Source organism: Alligator sinensis, unplaced genomic scaffold (assembly GCF_000455745.1).
Source record: "Alligator sinensis unplaced genomic scaffold, ASM45574v1 scaffold597_1, whole genome shotgun sequence".
Taxonomy (NCBI): Eukaryota; Metazoa; Chordata; order Crocodylia; family Alligatoridae; genus Alligator; species Alligator sinensis.
This window is the reverse complement of record NW_005842074.1, coordinates 2,492,019-2,510,741: the sequence shown is the minus strand read 5'-3', so window position 1 is coordinate 2,510,741 and position 18,723 is coordinate 2,492,019. Positions and strand designations below refer to the sequence as shown.

The window sequence follows — 18,723 nt, the reverse complement described above, 5'->3', positions numbered from 1 at the left end:
ACCAGCCAATGTTGCTCTCCAAGCTGCAGGGCTGAGCTCCTGGCTGCATACATGCTGAGGCTGAGCGCATGCACGGGGTATTTATCAGCCACATTAGGCAAAAAAAGCTGATTGCCGATACTCTCAATTTTCCTCATATTGGTGCTGATCCGATATGGGACCGATGTATTTCATAGACATTAGGGGCTGGAAGGGACCTCATGAGATCGAGTTCAGCTCCCCTACCATAGGCAGAAAGTCAGCTGGGATCAAGTGACCCCAGCAAGAAATACATCCACCTGTTTTTTGAAAGAGTCCAGAGTAGGTGCTTGCACCACCTCTGGGGGGAATTTGTTCCAGATCCTGGACACACACACCATAAAGAACTTTTTCTTATGTCTAGTCTAAATTGGCCTTCCTGGGAGTTTATGGCCGCTAGACCTTGTTATCCCTTGGGGAGCTCTGGCAAACAGCTGTTCTCCCAGGTTTTGATGCACTCCTCTTATGTAATTGTGGGCTGCTACCAAGTCCCCCCTGAGCCTTCTCTTCTCCAGACTGAAGAGCCCCAAGTCCTCCCAAGCCTCTCCTCGTACGGCCTTCCCTCCAGGCCTTGGATCATACAAGTGGCTCTCCTCTGGACTCTCTCAAGCTTGTCCACATCCTTCCTGAAGTGGGGGGCTCAATACCATACACAGTACTCCAGCTGTGGTCTCACCAGGGCCAAGTAAAGCAGGAGAATGACTTCCCTGGTTTTGCTTGAGATGCATTGGTGGATGCACGCCAGAGTTTGGTTTGCTTTGCCAGCCACAGCATCACATTGGTGGCTCATATTCATCTTGTTGTCAACTGAAACCACCAAGTCCCTTTCGATCGTGGTGTTAGTGAGTGTACGACTGCTGAGCCTGTAAGTATGTTGAGGGTTCTTCCTACCGAGGTGCAGCACCTTACACTTCTCTATATTGAAGGCCATCCGGTTTAGGTCGGCCCACCTTGACAGCGTGTCCAAATCGGCCTGTATTCCCAGTCTGTCCTGAAGTGTGACCACCCTCCCCCATAATTTGGTATCATTCGCAAACTTGGCCAGTTCACATCTGACTCCTGAATCCAGATCGTTAATGAAGATGTTAAAGAGTATCGACCCAAGTACCAAGCCCTGAGGGACTTCCCTGGTCACCCTGTGCCATGCTGATTTGCTTCCGTCAACTAGTACTCTTTGGGTCTGACCCCATAGCCAGTTGCCTAGCCATCGGACCGTATGATGATTAATGCCACAGTTCCCCAGCTTAACCATGAGGACATCATAGAAAACTAGGTCAAAGGCTTTCTTGAACTCCAGATATATGATGTCTCCGTCATCTCCCTTGTCTAGGGCACATGTTACCTGGTCACAGAAGGAGATGAGGTTGGTTAGGCAAGACCTGTCAGTCACAACGCCATGTTGGCTGGCATTCAGATGCTTGCCTTCCGTTAGTCTGGTGTTGATGATTTTCTCCAGGATTTTTCCAGGGATGGACGTCAGCCTGATAGGTCTATAATTCCCTGGGTCATACCTCCTCTCCCTTTCTTGAAGATAGAGACCACGCTGGTTCTTTTCCAGTCATCCGGGACCTTGCCCGAGTGCAACGAATTTTCCAATATCTCTGCCAAGGGGGATGCAATGATGTCTGCCAGCTCCTTCAAGACTCTTGGATGCATTCTGTCTGGGCCCATGGACTTGTGAATGTCCATCTTCGAGGTGTTCCCTCACCTGATCCACATTGATTTTGTGTCTGTCACCGTGCCTGAAATGGTTTGTGTTCTTCCTGATAATGTGATCCTCCTGGGAGAGTGAAAAACTCAATGCAAAGAAGTCATTTAGGTGATTGGCCCTTTCTTGGGTGTCAGATGTCAGTTGTCCCGTTGGATCTTGCAGGGGCCCAATGCCATCTTTGTTCTTTTTGACTCCCCACGCATCTGAAGAAGGACTTTTTGTTGTCCTTAATTCCTGTAGCTAGCCTGAGTTCGGTTTGTGCTTTGGCTTTTCTCAACTGCTCTCTACAGGTGCGGGCAAGTGTTGAGTAATCTTCTGTGGTGATGCTTCCTATTTTCCAGCTGGTGTAGGCTTCTCTTTCGAGTTTAATGAGGTCCAACAGTTCCTTATTCAGCCAAGGGGGCTTCTGTGCCCGTTGAGTGAATTTCTTGCGAGATGGAATGGCTTTCCCCTGTGCTTGTTGGATTATGTGTTTTTGAGAGATGACCATGCCTCATGTACTCCCTTTTCTAGAGGCGTATGGCCTCTAATTACCTGACAGACCAATTCTTTCAGTTTGCAAAAGTCAGCCTGCCCAAAGTTAAGGACTTCTGTTTTGCTGAGGGGTTTGCCTGCTCTTCAGTGAACTAAGAAGGTGACCAATTCATGGTCGCTGTCACCAAGCTTCCCCTCAATCCTCACATTGCTCACCAGGTCCTCCCCTTTGGCCAGGACCAGATCAAGCAATGCCTTTCTCCCCTAGTTGGCCCATAGACCTGCATTAGGTAGAGGTCATCAATGCAAGTGAGAAAGCTATGCAACCTGTCAGATTTGGCCATGCGCTCATCCCAAGAGAAGTTGTCACGGAAGCTGAAATCCCCCATGGCAATCACGTATCAGAAGCGTGCGGCTTTGACCAGTTCCCGATTGAATTTCCGATCTAGATCTTCCTCTTGGTGAGGAGGTCTATAGTAGACTCCTACAAGTATGTCACCCTCCCCATGTTCTCCTTGTATTTTGACCCAGAGAGTCTCAAGATGCCCTTCCTGGTTAGAAAACTCAATCTGCAGGGAGGTGAACTGATCCTTAACGTAAAGAGCAATACCCCTACTCCTCCTCCCCACATGGTCTCTCCTATACAAGGTGTAACCCTCTAAAGCCACCGACCAATCATATTGGTATTACTCGTATTGGTGCACCTCCAATAATTAATTTCAAATGGTGATGTCCGGCAATTACACAACAGAAAATAGGGTCTTAAAATAAAAAGTAGAAAGCGTTTGTTGCTAGAACTGTGCAATTAAAGTCTACTCTCTAACCTGAGCAACTGTCTTCATCATCAGAAATAGGCACCTCCCTTTTCAACAGCATTTCCAACTCTTCTGTTTCAGCTACATCGACCGGTCTCTCTCCATGTTTGTTGGCCTGAAAAGGATTTCCACCGTGTCGAAGCAGCAGCTTCACAATCTGCAATACATGAGAATATCATTTATATTTTGCAAGAGCTTCAAAATTACCCATCAGAAAATATATGCAGTAAATAGATTAATATTTGAATGCATTCTTCTATGCCTGTGTTCTTATATATTTTTACTTCTGTAATGAGAGTTCTAATTTGACTTGGGACGCATGTATTGTTGTGACTTAACAACGTGCTCCAGCTTTTTATCTATGGAAGCCCAGGCTGCAGAACAAAACTTCAACAGGCGGGAATGCAACCCCAAAGCAAGCTATAACCCATAAGCTGGGGGGAACCCTCTTTCTCTTCCCAAAAAACCCATATTATTATAGTATCTGCATTTGCTTGAACACAGCAATAGGAAGAAAAAATAAATTAACTCTTCTTCCTTCCTGACCCTTTGCTTCAACCCCTCTCTCTCACAACCCAGATTCAATATGCACTACTTTTCTCCAGTTGTTCCACCTTCACAGCACTTATTGCTTAAAAAGAAGAAGTGACACTTCAAGCAACAGTAGTGTAACTAGCTCTCACAGCCACCCACATTTGAAATGAAAACATCCACAGTAAGCAAACGATCACAGCAATCACCAAAAATCCTTGTATCTTCAACTAAACACCCCAAGTCACTTAGGTTTGTTTACATTTTTGCTGCAACTCCAAATTATGCAATTTACTGTTAGTCACAAGTTGAAAAGAAACTGCAGGTGGGTTTGGGATATGCTTCTTTTATGACCATTTTATTAAACAACACAGCATCCATCCAACCCATAACCACAAAGTTTCCCATTTCTCAGGCACTGTCTTCATTCAGTTCCATTATGAAAACCCACTTCTGCCATGATATCAATAAGGAATAAGACAATTATTTATTTTATTTATTAATTCATTAGACATATCCACCACCTTCCTTCATTATTCCAATATGGCAACAACACCCTTATGATTTGCCTCTTTACACTTGCAAAAGTACTCTCTCAGTTCAGTGACTTTAGAAAATAATTTTCTTGATGTAAGCAATATTTCTATTTTGCATCTTCCACAATACACCATATACACTGTAGTACCTAAAATAATTTTCAAAGAGAAGAAATCAAAGACAGGAACAGCTAGTTTGAAGAAATCTAAAACAGAAATAAAACCACAAATAAAAAATAAAGAAAACAAATGGCTATAAACGTACAGGATCACCTTCAGTTTCCTTCCCTAAGACCTGGTATCAAGCACCCTGTTTTATTTAAATATATTAATACAGATATAGAAGTATGAATTAAAACACCATATTTTCTTGCATACAACACACCCAGAATTAGATACACACCTGATTTCTGAAAGGCAGAATGAAGAAAAAAAGATTTCCTTGTAGTAAGTAAATAAGTAGCAGCAGCTAGGGAGCTGAGCCTGCTGATTTTTCTGCTCCCTATGGATCATGTGCTGAGTTACTTTCACTTTGGCCTGGCAGAAGCTTAAGGGGCAGAAGCTGCTGTCAACATATTTTCTTGCTTATAATGCACACCCCAACTTCCAGCAGCTGGCTTTTTTTGGAGTGGGGGAGAGAAGGTTTATACTGTATGCAAAAAAATATGGTATCCTGCGGAAGCTACAACATAATTTGGAAATACTTTTCTCTTGAGAAAGAGTAGAAAGTCGTGGGGGGGGTGATTTCCATTCAATAGCCTTTAGAGGCTTTCTAGTTTTTGAAACAGGCATTAAGACAAAAGACTGGAAAAGTGGAGTTCTGTCAGTGGAACAAAGGGACTAAAGCCAGACAAAGGATGACTCAGGAAGAGCAGAACCAGGGTTATATAGACACTTGGTGATGCTCAGAATGCGTTTTCTTGCTCAATTCAAAACTTGAGTTTACAGATTATTATTATTATATACTTACGTTTCTATGTCCACTACTAGCAGAGTCATGAAGTGGAGTATCATCATCCAATCCTTGTGTGTTCACATCAGCCCCTGCTGTTATTAAGACTTTAGCAACATCATAATAACCAACATTGCAAGCTTCATGCAGTGGTGTCCAACCTGTAATAGTGAAAGTCACAAAATTCAATTACTGATCATACACATGTGCTTGTAAGCAAGTGATACCTCCTATAACAAAACGACAAACATTAAGACAATACAATTGCTAGCTGTTCGTGATTTTGAAATGAACTCCCTATTTCCTCCCTATTTCCAGTGGTGTTCAACATCTGGCCCATGGGGCACCTCACAGGCCCAGAAATTCGAGGGCAAGAAAGCAGTGATAGCATTAATTGCCACAGCTCAGCTCTGGAAGTGGTGGCAACTAACATTGCCCTTGTTCCTCTGCCACCCAGGTTCCAGACACATGGGGAGTTCTGTACTAAATGACATGGCCTCAGCATCGGTGCACAGGACAGCTTCCTGACTGGATCCAATGTGAGGAGTCAGGCCAGTGTGCCAGGTCTGCCTTCCGAGGCTGGTATGCTGGATCATACCTGTGGGCTGACCCTGCATGCCAACGCCACACAGGGTCTAGCCCCTGGATTGGCTCTCCTCCTCATCTGGCCCATGGGGTCAGAAGGTTGAGCAGCAACTGCCCTAGGGTAATTCCTATGTTATACTGTGCTATACGTACATAATGTGATGCTACTCAACACCTCGGTTGGAGGATCAAAATGCTTTACGAATTTAAGTCTTATCAACACTCTGGACAAGCAAGCACCCAATTTTTATTTTGAGTAAATGGAAACCAAACACACACCAAAATTAAAGTTTGTGGAATGACTGAAAATCTGACCATAAAAGCACTGCATTAAAAAAAACCCAAACATTCCTCTGCATTTTAAGAAAGATCTGGTAGTGTAGTTTGCAGGGAGGGGGGACGGGGGCAACTGTGGTACCCACCTCCCCAGCCTCTGACACAGCAGAAACAGCCCTGCTCTATCTGGCCATAAGAGCTGGCCTGGATCAGTCCTTCATGACCCAGCTGGAAAAGCCAAACATAGGGATACACAGTGTAGGTACACACCATAGGGATACACCCTTCCCTCATCCCCCAATCCTGCTCTCCAGCACTTAACACCTTTCATCTTCACTCCCCTCCACCCTCTGGGATGCACAGAGATTTTGTCCAGGGCACAAAACTCATTAGTTAAGCCCTTGGAAAGATCATTATGTAGATAAACAAAATAGTCCTTAGTTTGGAATTAAAGCAAAACCTTGTATTAATTGCCAGTGCTATTTTAGAGTCACTGAACACGTAACAGAAGTAACAACTTCATATTGCTGAGTACAGCTCAGAATGGCATTTCTCTCACATTCTTAAATAATAAGCTATTGACAAATAAAGCAAGTTATGGTATTTTCCCCAACAACACATCCCCAAGGCAGAATATAAAAAAAGGCAAGGCAAATACTACCAGCAGCTCATTTGCTGCTTCAGGCACAATCTGCAGTGTTCAGCTACAGCAATAGCTACAGCTGTGCGTGGGTCTACAGGCTGGAGTGGGACAGTTGCAGCTGTGTGTGGGGTGGGTCTACAATCTGGACCTAGTCTGTGGACCTAATCCACTGCGTGCCAGATGGGTTACCTATGCTGGATTGGTCACTTTCCCACCTGTGCTGGATCAGGCCTGCTATCCTGGCACCAGCCCGAAGCAAGCCAGATTGGGCCCTTTGCATGCCAGATTGGACCCTTTTGCTGTGGCCCTAACCCCTCAACCACAGTCCCATGTACACCACATGAAGGCTGCTGCCCTGGTCCCAGCCCCAACCCCAGCGCCAGGTGTAACATATGGGATTCCACTATTCTGACTCCACGAATACTGGATTGGGCCCTAACCTGGTATCCTTGTGTGCTAGGATTTCATGCACAGGGTGTCATCTGGCCTGGGGGGCTTAGACATTTGGAAGGGGTTGAGTGGTGGCAGTATTGTCACTGTTTTCATCTGCCAAATCCTGGATCTTTGGGGAGCCCTGCAAGTCAGGTCTTACAGCTCTGGAGACCACATCTGGTCCACAGGCCTGGGTTGAGCATCTCTGCAACACACCTTTTACTACCTTTGACTCAGTCCTCAATCATTCCTTTCCTCCTACCAGGACTTCTCCTCACTTGGAAGAAATTTGCCATATCCTATAAAAACTGAGAACACAAGAAGTGACCATCCCCTCTCCTTTGAAATGCCAACCATTCCTTGGACTCCTGGTTACAGATGCTTAAGTTTCACAAATGATCTCCCTCCTCTAACCCTTCCACTTTCCCCAGTGATCCCTTCCCACCTCCTGGCACCAGCTCTCAATACCCCCTTTACTGTTCTTAACTTCTCACTGTGTTCTGGTTCTTCACCCTGACCAAACGAGCATCACCATTCTGTTTGTCACTCAGACCTGTAATCTGGGATTTATGTTTCTCTTCGATTTCCATCAAGGTCCTTACAATTTAGACACAGCCTACTTGTGTGTTCTTTCTGCTTAATACTTGAAAGATCCAGCCCTTAGTAGTTGCAGCTTACAGTCCAGCAGGTTTGTGTATGTTTCTGTCATCTCCCCCATATGCTACAAGGAACTACTAGGTTTAACTTTAAATGCCTGTGCTGAACCTCTTATTTACTACTGAGATGCTAAATCCTGTTTCCAGTAATGTTGGCTGCCCCCTCATATCACCAAGTAAGCACGTCTGTGTTATGGCACTGGATGCTAAATACAGATTAAACAAATTATTTGTTCGAGATGCTTTAAGTAACAAGGAACAATGGTCATAAACTGACAGAGATCAGATTTAGGCTGGACATCAGGAAGAACTTCATGGTAAGGGTCACCAGAATTTGGAATCGGCTTCCAAGGGTGGTAGAGCTCTCCCCTATCTTGGGGGGTCTTTAAGAGAAGGCTGGATAGGCATCTGGCTGGGGTCATCTGACCCCAGCACTCTTCCCTGCCACTCGGGGGGGGGCCCTCTCCCCCCACCCCTTTTTCCTGCCACTGGCAGGGGTTGGACTAGATGATCTGTTGAGGTCCCTTCCAATCCTAGCATCTATGAATGTATGAATTCTACCTTGAGCAGGAATTTGGACCTAGATGACCTCTAGTAGTCCCTTCCAGCCCTATTTTTTCTTAAGTTACAGTCAAACTTGAATACAATTGCATACATGGGACTGACAAAAGCCTGATTTTAAGCCTATGACAATAACCAGAGTTATACACCAGGTGGCAGCACATGCTGAAGAAGTACTGAGTAAGCCAATATTACATGGTAATACCCATTTAATTTTTACCTGTGTATATCTTTGCAAATAACATATTATGAAAGAAAGGTTTCTCTTTGTTGCAACACATTTAATTTTCCTTACCAGCATACATAACGGTATATCATTGTACATACAATACTTTAAACAACAGTGAATTCTGTAACATAAAAGGTTGTTTTCTCTACTTGTTTAGTCAGCACTCTTGTACATGAAGCAAAACAGTGAACATATCTATTACTTCAGGAATGCTATTTATAAAGGCTTGGACAACTTGAAATGCGGATAGCGACTGCACGCATGACATCGTTTCAGTAACAGGACCAGAAACTTCATTATACTGTTCTTCTCCCCCATCTTTATCATCATTACAACATCTACTGACACTTCTAGTAATGTCTTTGACAATCATTTTTGTAAATGTCACAAACCCACTGTAAACTTGGATAAACTCTCCAGAAGTTACACTAGCATCAACAACTGTAGATCATTTCAAGTCTGAAACTGATGCTAGTAGTATATTTCCAACATGATGGCAACTGGATGGGCTAATTACTGAGGTGTTAGCTGGCTGAAACATGCCTCAAAGAAGCAATTAGTAATGGTGACAGGAATGGCAACTTTCCAGGCTTTGTGCATAAACTGAATGGAAATTTTCTCATCAATCTCTTTCTTGTTCTACTCCACAGCATGTAGGTCATAACATATTTGTCTTCAGATATTACTGTTGTTTGGATATACACTGAGGATACCCTGGTCACATAGTTGAAGCATGCAGGTCATGTTTGATGGAAGTAAAACTAGCTCTTTAATTTTGGTGTAAGCTTGACAATCACCCAACAATGCTTTTATTGTGTTGCGTTACAACTCACTCTTCAAATATTTGCCCACCAATCCATGAGAGGCTGTTAGCCCTTTCAGAATGTTTTTTTAAATTTTTGAATCATAAATGTTGAGATGTTTTCCTATCACAAACAGCGATCATTTTTCAGTGCCAGTTATATTGGTACAAAGAGCAACTGTCCAACAAGACTTGGCTTGTTTACCACTATAACTTTTTTCATTTTTGAAACAGAATGTTCCGTCAAGGAGTTCCAAAAAAGAATCCAGTTTCACGCATGTGGAGTATCATCAAAAGTGTAACGATTCCACAGTTATTGGTAATCTTGAAACCCACTATTCCAAAGCATCATAAACAACACTGGCAGCTTTTCCTGTGACAACTTTAAATGGAATATTATGTTACTTGAATTACTCAAGGAAGTCATTATAAAATTCTAATCCAAAAATATTTAGCAAGTGTCTGCCATTTCTGACAACCAAGACCTATTTACTGGAAGATTATATGAATGGACTTAAACCACTTCAGCAGTATCTTCGCCAACTCCATTCAGGTGTAGGTTCTCAATTTTTTACAGCTCATTGCAGACAACAAACAGTGGTATTCTTTTATCTGCAGTCTTCTGATGACTATATTTGAAACTGTTGATATACCTATTCCTAATTTCTTAGCACTCTCTCTCTCTCCTTATAGTTGTGGACCACTGTCAGAATAACCATTTCTGGGCTAATCACAGCCTTCTCTTGTGAAGGCTGAACAGGTTCAGGTCCCATAGCCTCTCCTCATAGGGTCTGCCCTGCTGTCCCCAGATCATCCGAGTGGCCCTCCTCTGGACCCTCTCGATGCTGGCCACATCTCTCCTAAAGTGTGGCACCCAGAACTGGATGCAGTACTCCAACTGTGGCCTGACCAGTGTTGCATAGAGGGGGAGGAACACCTTCTTGGCCCTGCTTGTGATGCATCTGTGGATGCACGAAAAGGTGCAGCTGGCCTTACTGACCACGTCCTCACATTGGTGGCCCATGTTCATTTTGGAATCGATAATGACTCCAAGATCTCTTTCTGCCACTGCTTTCGAGAAGGGAGTTCCCCAGTCTATAGATATGCTGCTGGTTCTTACTGCCCAAGTGCAGTACTGCACTTGTCAGTATTGAATCCCATCCTAGTCTCATTTGCCCACCCCTGTAATCTGTCCAGGTCCAGCTGTATCCTGTCCCTCCCTTCTAGCGTGCTCACCTCGCCCCAAATCTTTGTGTCATCAGCATATTTGAACAGGGTGCTTTTCACTCCCTCGTCCAAGTCGCTAATAAAGAGATTGAATAGTGCGGTACCGAGGACCAAGCCCTGGGGGACTCCACTGCCCACATCCCTCCAGGTTGAATATGACCCGTCCACCACCACTCTCAGGTTGCAAATCGGCTGAGGGGCCACACCCAATCTGACTGTGTAGGCATCAATGCCACAGTCACCTAGCTTTTTAATGAGAATGGGGTGGGAGACAGTGTCAAAGGCCTTCCTGAAGTCCAGAAAGACTACATCCACCACAACACCTACATCCAATGATTTTGTGACCCAATTGCAGAAAGCAATTAGGTTGGTCTGACAGGACCTGCCCCTAATGAACCCATGCTGGTTGCCCCTGACCGTCCCCCCTGCTGGTCCTTCCCAGATGTGCTCCTGGATAATCTTCTCAAAGAGCTTCCCTAGGATAGTTGCCCAAGTCCTCCTTCCTTCCTTTTTTTTTTTAGAAAACAAGCAAAGCATCCTTTGATCTTAGAGGATTAAGGCCTTGAGTGCTAGGGCCGTAGACAGCTTTGGTAGCACTAAAGAAGCCACAAGGTGTCATAGATGTCAGCAAAATGTTGGATTTCTTTTGATTTCTAAATCCACCACTCATTCTTCAGTTCTTGTGTTCTCCTCTGCACCTGATTTTGCTTGTTGGTGCACATTTTTCATGATGGCAGAGTTGATGTCATTCTGCCAGGCACAGAAAGCTTTCCGTTCCCTGTCCATGAGACCTTGAATTTCAGTATCATTTTTGTGAAACCAGTCTTGATGTTTCCTGGTCTTGTATCCCATGGTATTTTCGCAGGATGAGAGAACAGCTGTCTTAAGTCCTGTCCAGCGCTCCTCAACTCTTTCTGGGTGCTCTGTTGGTAGTGTCTCATTCAGGAGTTGCTGGAATTCTTCTCTCTGCTTGAATGGGTCCTTCAAGCACCCAATGTTTAACTCGTGCCTGACCTGCTGCTTCTGCATTTTTCATTTAGGAACAGTCCTGATGGACATGCAGGAATGGATGAGGCAGTGGACAGTCCAACAGTCATCAGCACTAGTCATGAGTCTCGTAATCAGGACATCCTGGCGATCGCAAGTCCAAACAATCACATAGTCGATCAAAGGCCAGTGTTTCAATCTAGGGTGTTTCCAGGACATCTGGAATTTGTTCCTTTGATGGAACAGGGTATCTGTGATGACAAGCCCATGTTCTGTACACTTTGTCAGGAAAAGGACCCCGTTAGAATCTGAATTTCCAATGCCTTCTTTTCCAATAGTACCATTCCAAAGTTCTGAGTCTCTTTCCCACTCTGGCATTAAAAGCTGTGAGAAGGATGATTGTGAAAAAGACTTACTGGATAAAGCTTGGAGGCAGTGGGACACCGCACCAGGAGACGAGCATGGCGAAAGTGAAACCGCAGCAGGCGGAGCCACCACAGGCGAAGACCAAAGGGAAAAAAAAGGACAAGCTGGGAGAAGCTGGGAACAGCTCCCGCATCAGCCTGGGCACGTTCTATACGAGCATGCCGGGGCCGATTGGCTGGCTAGATGCCCAGGGCTGGGATAAAAGACCTGGTGGAAGACCAGCAGGGAGGACCGGAAGTAGTCCCCAGCCGGCTCAGAGGGGTTGGAGCGCACGAGCGGTCCCAGCGAGGGGACCTGGTGGGTACCCCAGGAGGGGGTTCCCTCGAGAATGCAGGGCCAGAGGATTTACCCATGAGGTCAGTGTGGGCAGAAGAAGTCTACAGTGAAGACTGGAGCCCAGCAGGACCCAGCAGCACCAGGATCCAGACGTAGCTGATGGGCGGCGGATATCAAACCCAGGGAAGAGGCGACGCGCCAGGGGACAGAACGGTGCCGAGGACAGATGCCGCATAAGTGGAGAAAAGGGGGCTGTAGGAGAGGTTCAGAGTGGAAACATCACTACTAGCCTGCCGCCGTAAGATCCCAAGAGCCCAAGCACTGAGAAGGTTCTGGACATTAACTTCGACGACACAGGTGACATCATGGTTGGTGTTAGGCAGGGTGTAGGGGAGGCGGAGCCCCATAAAGGAGGAACAGTGGGAACGACCAAGGGAAGGCGCCAGGGGAGGCGGGACCAAACATCGTCCTCCTGATCCAAACAGAATTATCATCAAAGATGTGGCAGGCAAGGCCCCTGGGGGAACCAACCCGAAGTCACTGGGTTTTCAGTGGTGGCAGATGACCGAACAAGGAGCAATGGTCTCAAGTTGCTGCAACAGAAGTTTAGATTAGATATTAGTAAAAACTTTCTTACTAGGAGGGTAGTTAAGCACTGGAACAGGTTACCCAGAGAGGTTGTGGACTCTTCATCGTTGCAGGTTTTTTAGACCTGGCTAGACAGAGCTTTGGCTGGGATGATCCAGTTGGGGATGGTTTAGTGACCAGGTGGTTGGACTAGTGATCTCCTGAGGTCTTTTCCATCCCTAATTGTCTATGATTCTATGATCACAGGACCACTGAGACCAGCAGTACTTTAATCATCTGCTAACTGACTTGATCATGGGGTCAGAGGCACAATGAATTGACATTAACAGGTAAAAATTTACCTAGCAGAGATCACTGAAGTAGCTGGTATTAAGCAGCTTGTGATAATGTCCAGAATAATAACAAATAAAATATTACGTAAGGAAGTCAGCTGCTGCTGATGAAAGCAGTGCTAACAGGCAGCATATTATAAAAAGAAGTAATATCATCTGGGTTTGACAGTTCATGGTGCCTTGCCTTTAAAACCTGAAAAGAGTTAGGTTGCTGGTATGCTAAGTCTACTACACTAATCAACGTGGACTCAACTGCTTTCTTGTATTCCACCATCTATATGCAACTATTATCTTTATCTTATATTTCGGATTTTAAGTTGTATAGGATAAGAACAGCATTTTTGTTCCAAATTTACACAGTACCTAGTCAAAAGGAGCTTAGCCTTGGATAGTAATGTCTACAATACTAATATTATATAATTCAACATTAAACTGCTCTGACAACTATCATTATGCTTTCTTCCACTTTGCCTCGTATCTAGAGGACAGCCTGAACTGAACTGCAAGGATACTCCTCTCTCTTCTCCTCCAAATACCTTTCCATAACCCATTTCTATAACTGCAAAAATAGCAAGAGTTTAATGGCTAATGCTAAGGCAAGTGGCTTAAGAACAGATGAGGAAATTCTTTTTTAGCATAATTATAAATCTAAAATTACAAATAAAAATATGTACTTTTAAAAATATCAAATGTGTGCACAGAGAGAGAAAGAATGTACACAAGAGACAGAGGTAAAAAGAAAAAAGGAGTATTACAGAAAACAGTGCAAGTTGCTCATGTATCTTAGTATCCCTCTTCATCGTAGGCAGAGATACAATTTCAGCATATGTTGGCACACGTGAGCTAGCCTTAACGTAACTAGGCTTGGTAACGATTACACTGAAGAGGTGATGGCATGAGCTTTGGTGTGGGCTGGTTGCCCAGTAAGGATTCCGTAGGCTTGTACAGCCTGCACTGAAGACTGTGGCATTGCATCAGTGTTATCATTACCAGAACAGGCTTAATTAATCCTAGCTCACGTGCACTTTTGCACTCTGCAATCTCACCGTCAACTACAATACAGACATAATTTAAGATTATGAAGTTATTCAAGTGTACTGTATGCCTTTAGTTTTGCACAGCACCTAACACAGAAAGCCCTAGGTGTAATTGGTGCCTCTGAAGGATCTTATTAAAGTGCTTTAAAACACCCCCTTCCCTTCCACCATATCCACTAATCATCCCTTGTTACCACTACAGTCATTAATACAATTTAAGAAACTTCTGACCATTGTAATTTTTAGGGGTGCACCAACATAATTTGGGGGCCAATACCAATAGACAATTTTTAAGGAGGCATACTGGCCAATACTGATCAGATTTCCGATACAGCTGAGTGCAGCTGGTAAGTCTGTTGTGGTGGGAGGGGAGGGGAGGGGAGGGGACGGGGGGCAGATCAATGTCCCCCATGGTGAAGGAAGAAGTGGGGCTGGGGCAGGCACTGCCCTACCGGGTATCCGCGGCCAGGGCTGCGCCAAATCAGACATTAAAAAAAAAAATCCGTCAGCCAAATCAAGCTGATTCCCTGATACAATAAATTTTCTTTATATCGAAGATGGTCCGATATTGGATCGATGTATTGGTGCACCTCTAGTAAATTTTAGATTCAGAATGAAATTAAATTGAAATACGGAACTAAATTAAATCTCTAGAAGAGTCAGGACTAACACTGAATTTTTACAATTGAAGAGTAAATCCTATTTTGAAAGAATTGAACACAAACTTACCTGCAAAATCTTTTACATTTACATTTGCTCCTAGACTGATTAACTCTTTAACTTGTTTAACATCCCCTCGAATAGCTGCCATGTGTAAAGGAGTTTCCCCTCGTTCATTTCTTTTATTAACTTTGTCTTTTTGTCTTGATGAGGAACTTGGTGTTTTCTTTTGTGTTGGAGTCGTCTGCAAAGAATGGTTTAGTGTGGCATCTACAAAACAAGTATCAAAAACAGTCAGTATACGTGACTAATAATTTTTACTTTACATTCATTTTCTTAGCATACAAGCTTCAGCATTATTAGCTGTATTATTGAACAGACTATGTAGATTGCATTTCAAATACATGTACAAACTTGTCACAAACTTGCAAGTGCATTTCATGACACCATTGGACTGAGTGAATTCAATGTCTATTACTGTAGTATTGTATCTTTCTGAAACATGGGTCAGCCATCTACACAGTCTGTGGGCCACATCCAGCCCACAGAGATTTCATCTGGCCTGCCAAGCCAAAAGAGCAGTAGTAATTGGCAGCACAAGGAGTCAGCGGCAACTTGCAGCAGGGGATGACGCATTGACAGCGGAGCTGCAATTGGCAGCCTGCCTTTGGACAGAGCTGTGTTAATTTGGGTCACTGTTGTTAAAAAGTTGTCAGTCCCTGTTCTAGAGCAATTTAGGCTCCCATCTTATGTGCCATCTGGTTCTGATAAACTGTTAATGATACAATTGCTTATATTGTGATAAATTACTGATCTCTTCTGCAACTAGTGGACTAAATGCCAGATTTTTATGATACTGAGGTACATAGTACAATCTACCAATGCTGATTAAGTATCGGCCTCCAACAGAAACCAACAGGCATTGGTGTGTTGGCAGCTATGAAAATCCCACCAGGTGCCTATATAACTTTGAAAATCTGGTCTCACGTCTATTTCACTAAAGTTTTTCACTATGCTATTAGACTCAGTGAAAAGGTCAAAACTAGAACAGGAATTTAAATTATCCTACTGACAATATGGTTGAGCTCCCGACGTCCGAGTAAGGCATGTAACAGGGATATCAAGTAAGCAGTTTCCATAGGTAGGAAAAACACCCTACCCTTGAAATAATCCAGGAGAAAAAATGGAGCAGGGCAGAGGGAAGGAATGCACATATTTGAAATGCTAGTATTAAGTGATACTGCTTGAGAAGAAAATATTTTAGTCACAAAGCTATAAACTAGATCTGCTTGCTGCTTTTCCACTAGAATGTTTTTTCACTGGATCATGTTAGTTACCTGAAAGGAAAGAGATTGGTGGAAACTATTCAATTTTGATGAAGGACGAACAGAAAAAAGGCATGGTTTCATAGGAATACCTGCCTTGTTATCTGACAGTTAACCCACCCAATTCCTCAACCTCTGGGCAGCTGGGGAGCCTGGACTTCTGAGCTACTAGCACTTCAGGAAGTCTCCTGACAGGCTAATGGGGAAGTGAAGAGCCTGAAAGACTTAGGAATGTTAACTCCCAAGCAGCTCTGCAGCCATTGACCGCTAAGGTTCCCTTTTTTGGATTTTATTCCAAAAGTGAACCTTAAAATATCCAGCCCCTTCATGCAAACTGAATCACCTTCTCCACACAACTTTAGTTTTAAACACAGCAGGACCAATTGAAAGGTTAATTAACTGTTGCCATGTTCTGAAAGTAAACTTGGTCTTTTATCTTCACATAACTTTTTCTTGTTTTTACAGAATGAACTTAGGAACTCTTGAGTTATTATGGAAGTTAAATGGCTACATTTTGTCAATATAAATCAGTTTCTTCTGTGGATATTTTTATGGGGTCACCCCCTACATAAAAACAGAATAAGATTCTAAGGAGTTGATCTGGTACCTTTTGAAGACAATAGGAAAATAATTTTGCAACATATTAGGAAACCCTTGAACCCTAATGAGCATGCAATTGCACTCTAGAATACCAAGAATACATTACTGGATGAAAAAAGTAATAATATAATGGTTAAAAGCTAAAATACTCGAGTGGATTATTTAGAAATTCATTTCCTACTGCTATCTGTAATTCAACACTCTCTCAGCAATAAGCAAAGATAGTAAAAAAACAATTCAATATATTCAATGAAAAGTGCAATTTCTGAAAAACTAAGATTTTTCATGGATAGAATTTTGAACACAAAATAGTTTTTGGTTAAATCAAGGATTACTTTAAAAATTACATGCTTCAAATAAAATCTGGCATAATTTACTTCTGTAGCATTTAAAAACAGCAAAGAAAAAGAATAAAATACTCAGTTATGATGGGTATCACCTGGACTGTTGTCTCTCGCTGTCATCTGCATAAGAAGGGCCATCTGTTTGCGCTCCGAAAGTGGATAACCAAAAAGAATGCTAACTGGTGCTGCCTTCTTATTTCCAGGTTCCTTTTTCATTTTCTTCTTCTCTGGGCCTTCTTTTTCTGGTAATGTTAATATACTTATTAAATTCTGACAAAAATCACAGTTTTAGCATTGTTATTTGTCTCTCTAGAATTCTATTTTCAAATATGTGAACTGGGGGTTGTAAAATAATAGGCTGAAATATATACCCCCATCTTGTATACAAGTTAAAAAAAACAAATAAACATGAAGACATGAACTCTCCAAAAGATCATACCCATCAGTTCTCATTTGAGAAGTATTATATGTCCTGGGTAAAGGACTTAGAACTTTTGGAAGTATATCATATAGAAGATAAGGTAAAAAATCCATTTGTATATCAATGTGGTGATTTTGTTGCAATTCTGATTTTTCAGGAAATGAAAAAATATGTCATCAAGTTATCTGATCATTAAAAATCACAGCACAAGACGGTTTCTCCTTACTCCCATGTTAGTCCATATTTCCTTGTTCGTACAATCTAGCTTTAAAACATCAAAAATTTCACTCCACTTCCCTTAGCAGACTGCCCAATTATTTAACAGTGTTCCTTAAACTTTTTTGCCCAAAGGGCCAGACAAGCAGTCCCAAGTCCACCCACACACCAGATCCAGTTTGTAGGCCTGATCTGCTGGAGCCCAATGTAGCCATGTAGGAACAGGGCCTGATGCAGCTGTGTGGGAACGGCCTGGCCCTACATGGCTGCATCAGGGCCCAGCCAGGCCATTGCTGCATGGCTGCCTCAGGCCCTGGAGCAATCCAGACATGCAATGGGGCCTGATCTCCCTATGCAAGGCCAAGCCCAATCCAGCTGCAGAGGACTTGGAAATTCGGTGGTGGTGGTGTAGCAGAAAGCCCCCTTTTCCTCTTGCCTGCATTTGCTCTCCCTTCTTTGGATATGTTTCTCTTTTTCTACCTTTCTTCCTTCCTCTTTCTTTCGCTTTAAGATAAGGAATTGTGTTTTAAAATTTGTATGTGTGCATTTTGTGTCTCCCCTTGTAGTTTGGTATTTTTTATCTATTTGTGTGCCATGGCATTTGTAGCTTATATTTTATACTCCTCAGCTTTCAACTGAATATGTTTAGTTTCATAAGTAAATTATACATTGTAACAATGTTAACAAGGGCAGGAATCAAACTGTCCTTCCCTGTATCAGGCTGGCCTGTGAAAGAGTGAGTGAATCATGATTGAATGTGTAACATGGAAGCAGGCAGCAATTATCACCTGGAAGCTGCAGATCAACCAAGGGAAGAATTCAATAGAAGACAATGTAACAACCGGGAAATCTCTAAACATCACTGATCAAGGGCTAGAAGCTCTGGCATGAGTTAATCAACGCCAGAGACCAACTTTTGGGCTGAATGTCTCCAGATCGACCACTCCCAGAGCCCTATTCTAAATTCATCAACGGACTCCCAAACCTGCACGTACATGCGGATGACCCCTGGGGCTGACAGATGCTGTCCGGTAGCCACCGAGGGGGGGGGGGGGGGGCGGAG

The 18,723-nt window shown here is 43.4% G+C and overlaps 1 protein-coding gene across 4 annotated transcripts in view; it reads right to left on the bottom strand.

The window, feature by feature from the left end:
* ANKRD12 (ankyrin repeat domain 12) overlaps nucleotides 1-18,723 on the bottom strand; it is a 127,103-nt gene that overhangs the window by 35,148 nt on the left and 73,232 nt on the right. For all 4 annotated transcript variants that reach the window (XM_006023661.3, XM_025204248.1, XM_006023662.3 and 1 more), the window contains 4 exons: nucleotides 17,119-17,265; nucleotides 14,824-15,024; nucleotides 5,056-5,198; nucleotides 3,028-3,175 (listed from right to left, as the gene is read on the bottom strand). In XM_006023661.3, coding sequence (XP_006023723.1) covers nucleotides 3,028-3,175; nucleotides 5,056-5,198; nucleotides 14,824-15,024; nucleotides 17,119-17,265 — 639 coding nt within the window. The remainder of the gene's footprint in view (nucleotides 1-3,027; nucleotides 3,176-5,055; nucleotides 5,199-14,823; nucleotides 15,025-17,118; nucleotides 17,266-18,723) is intronic.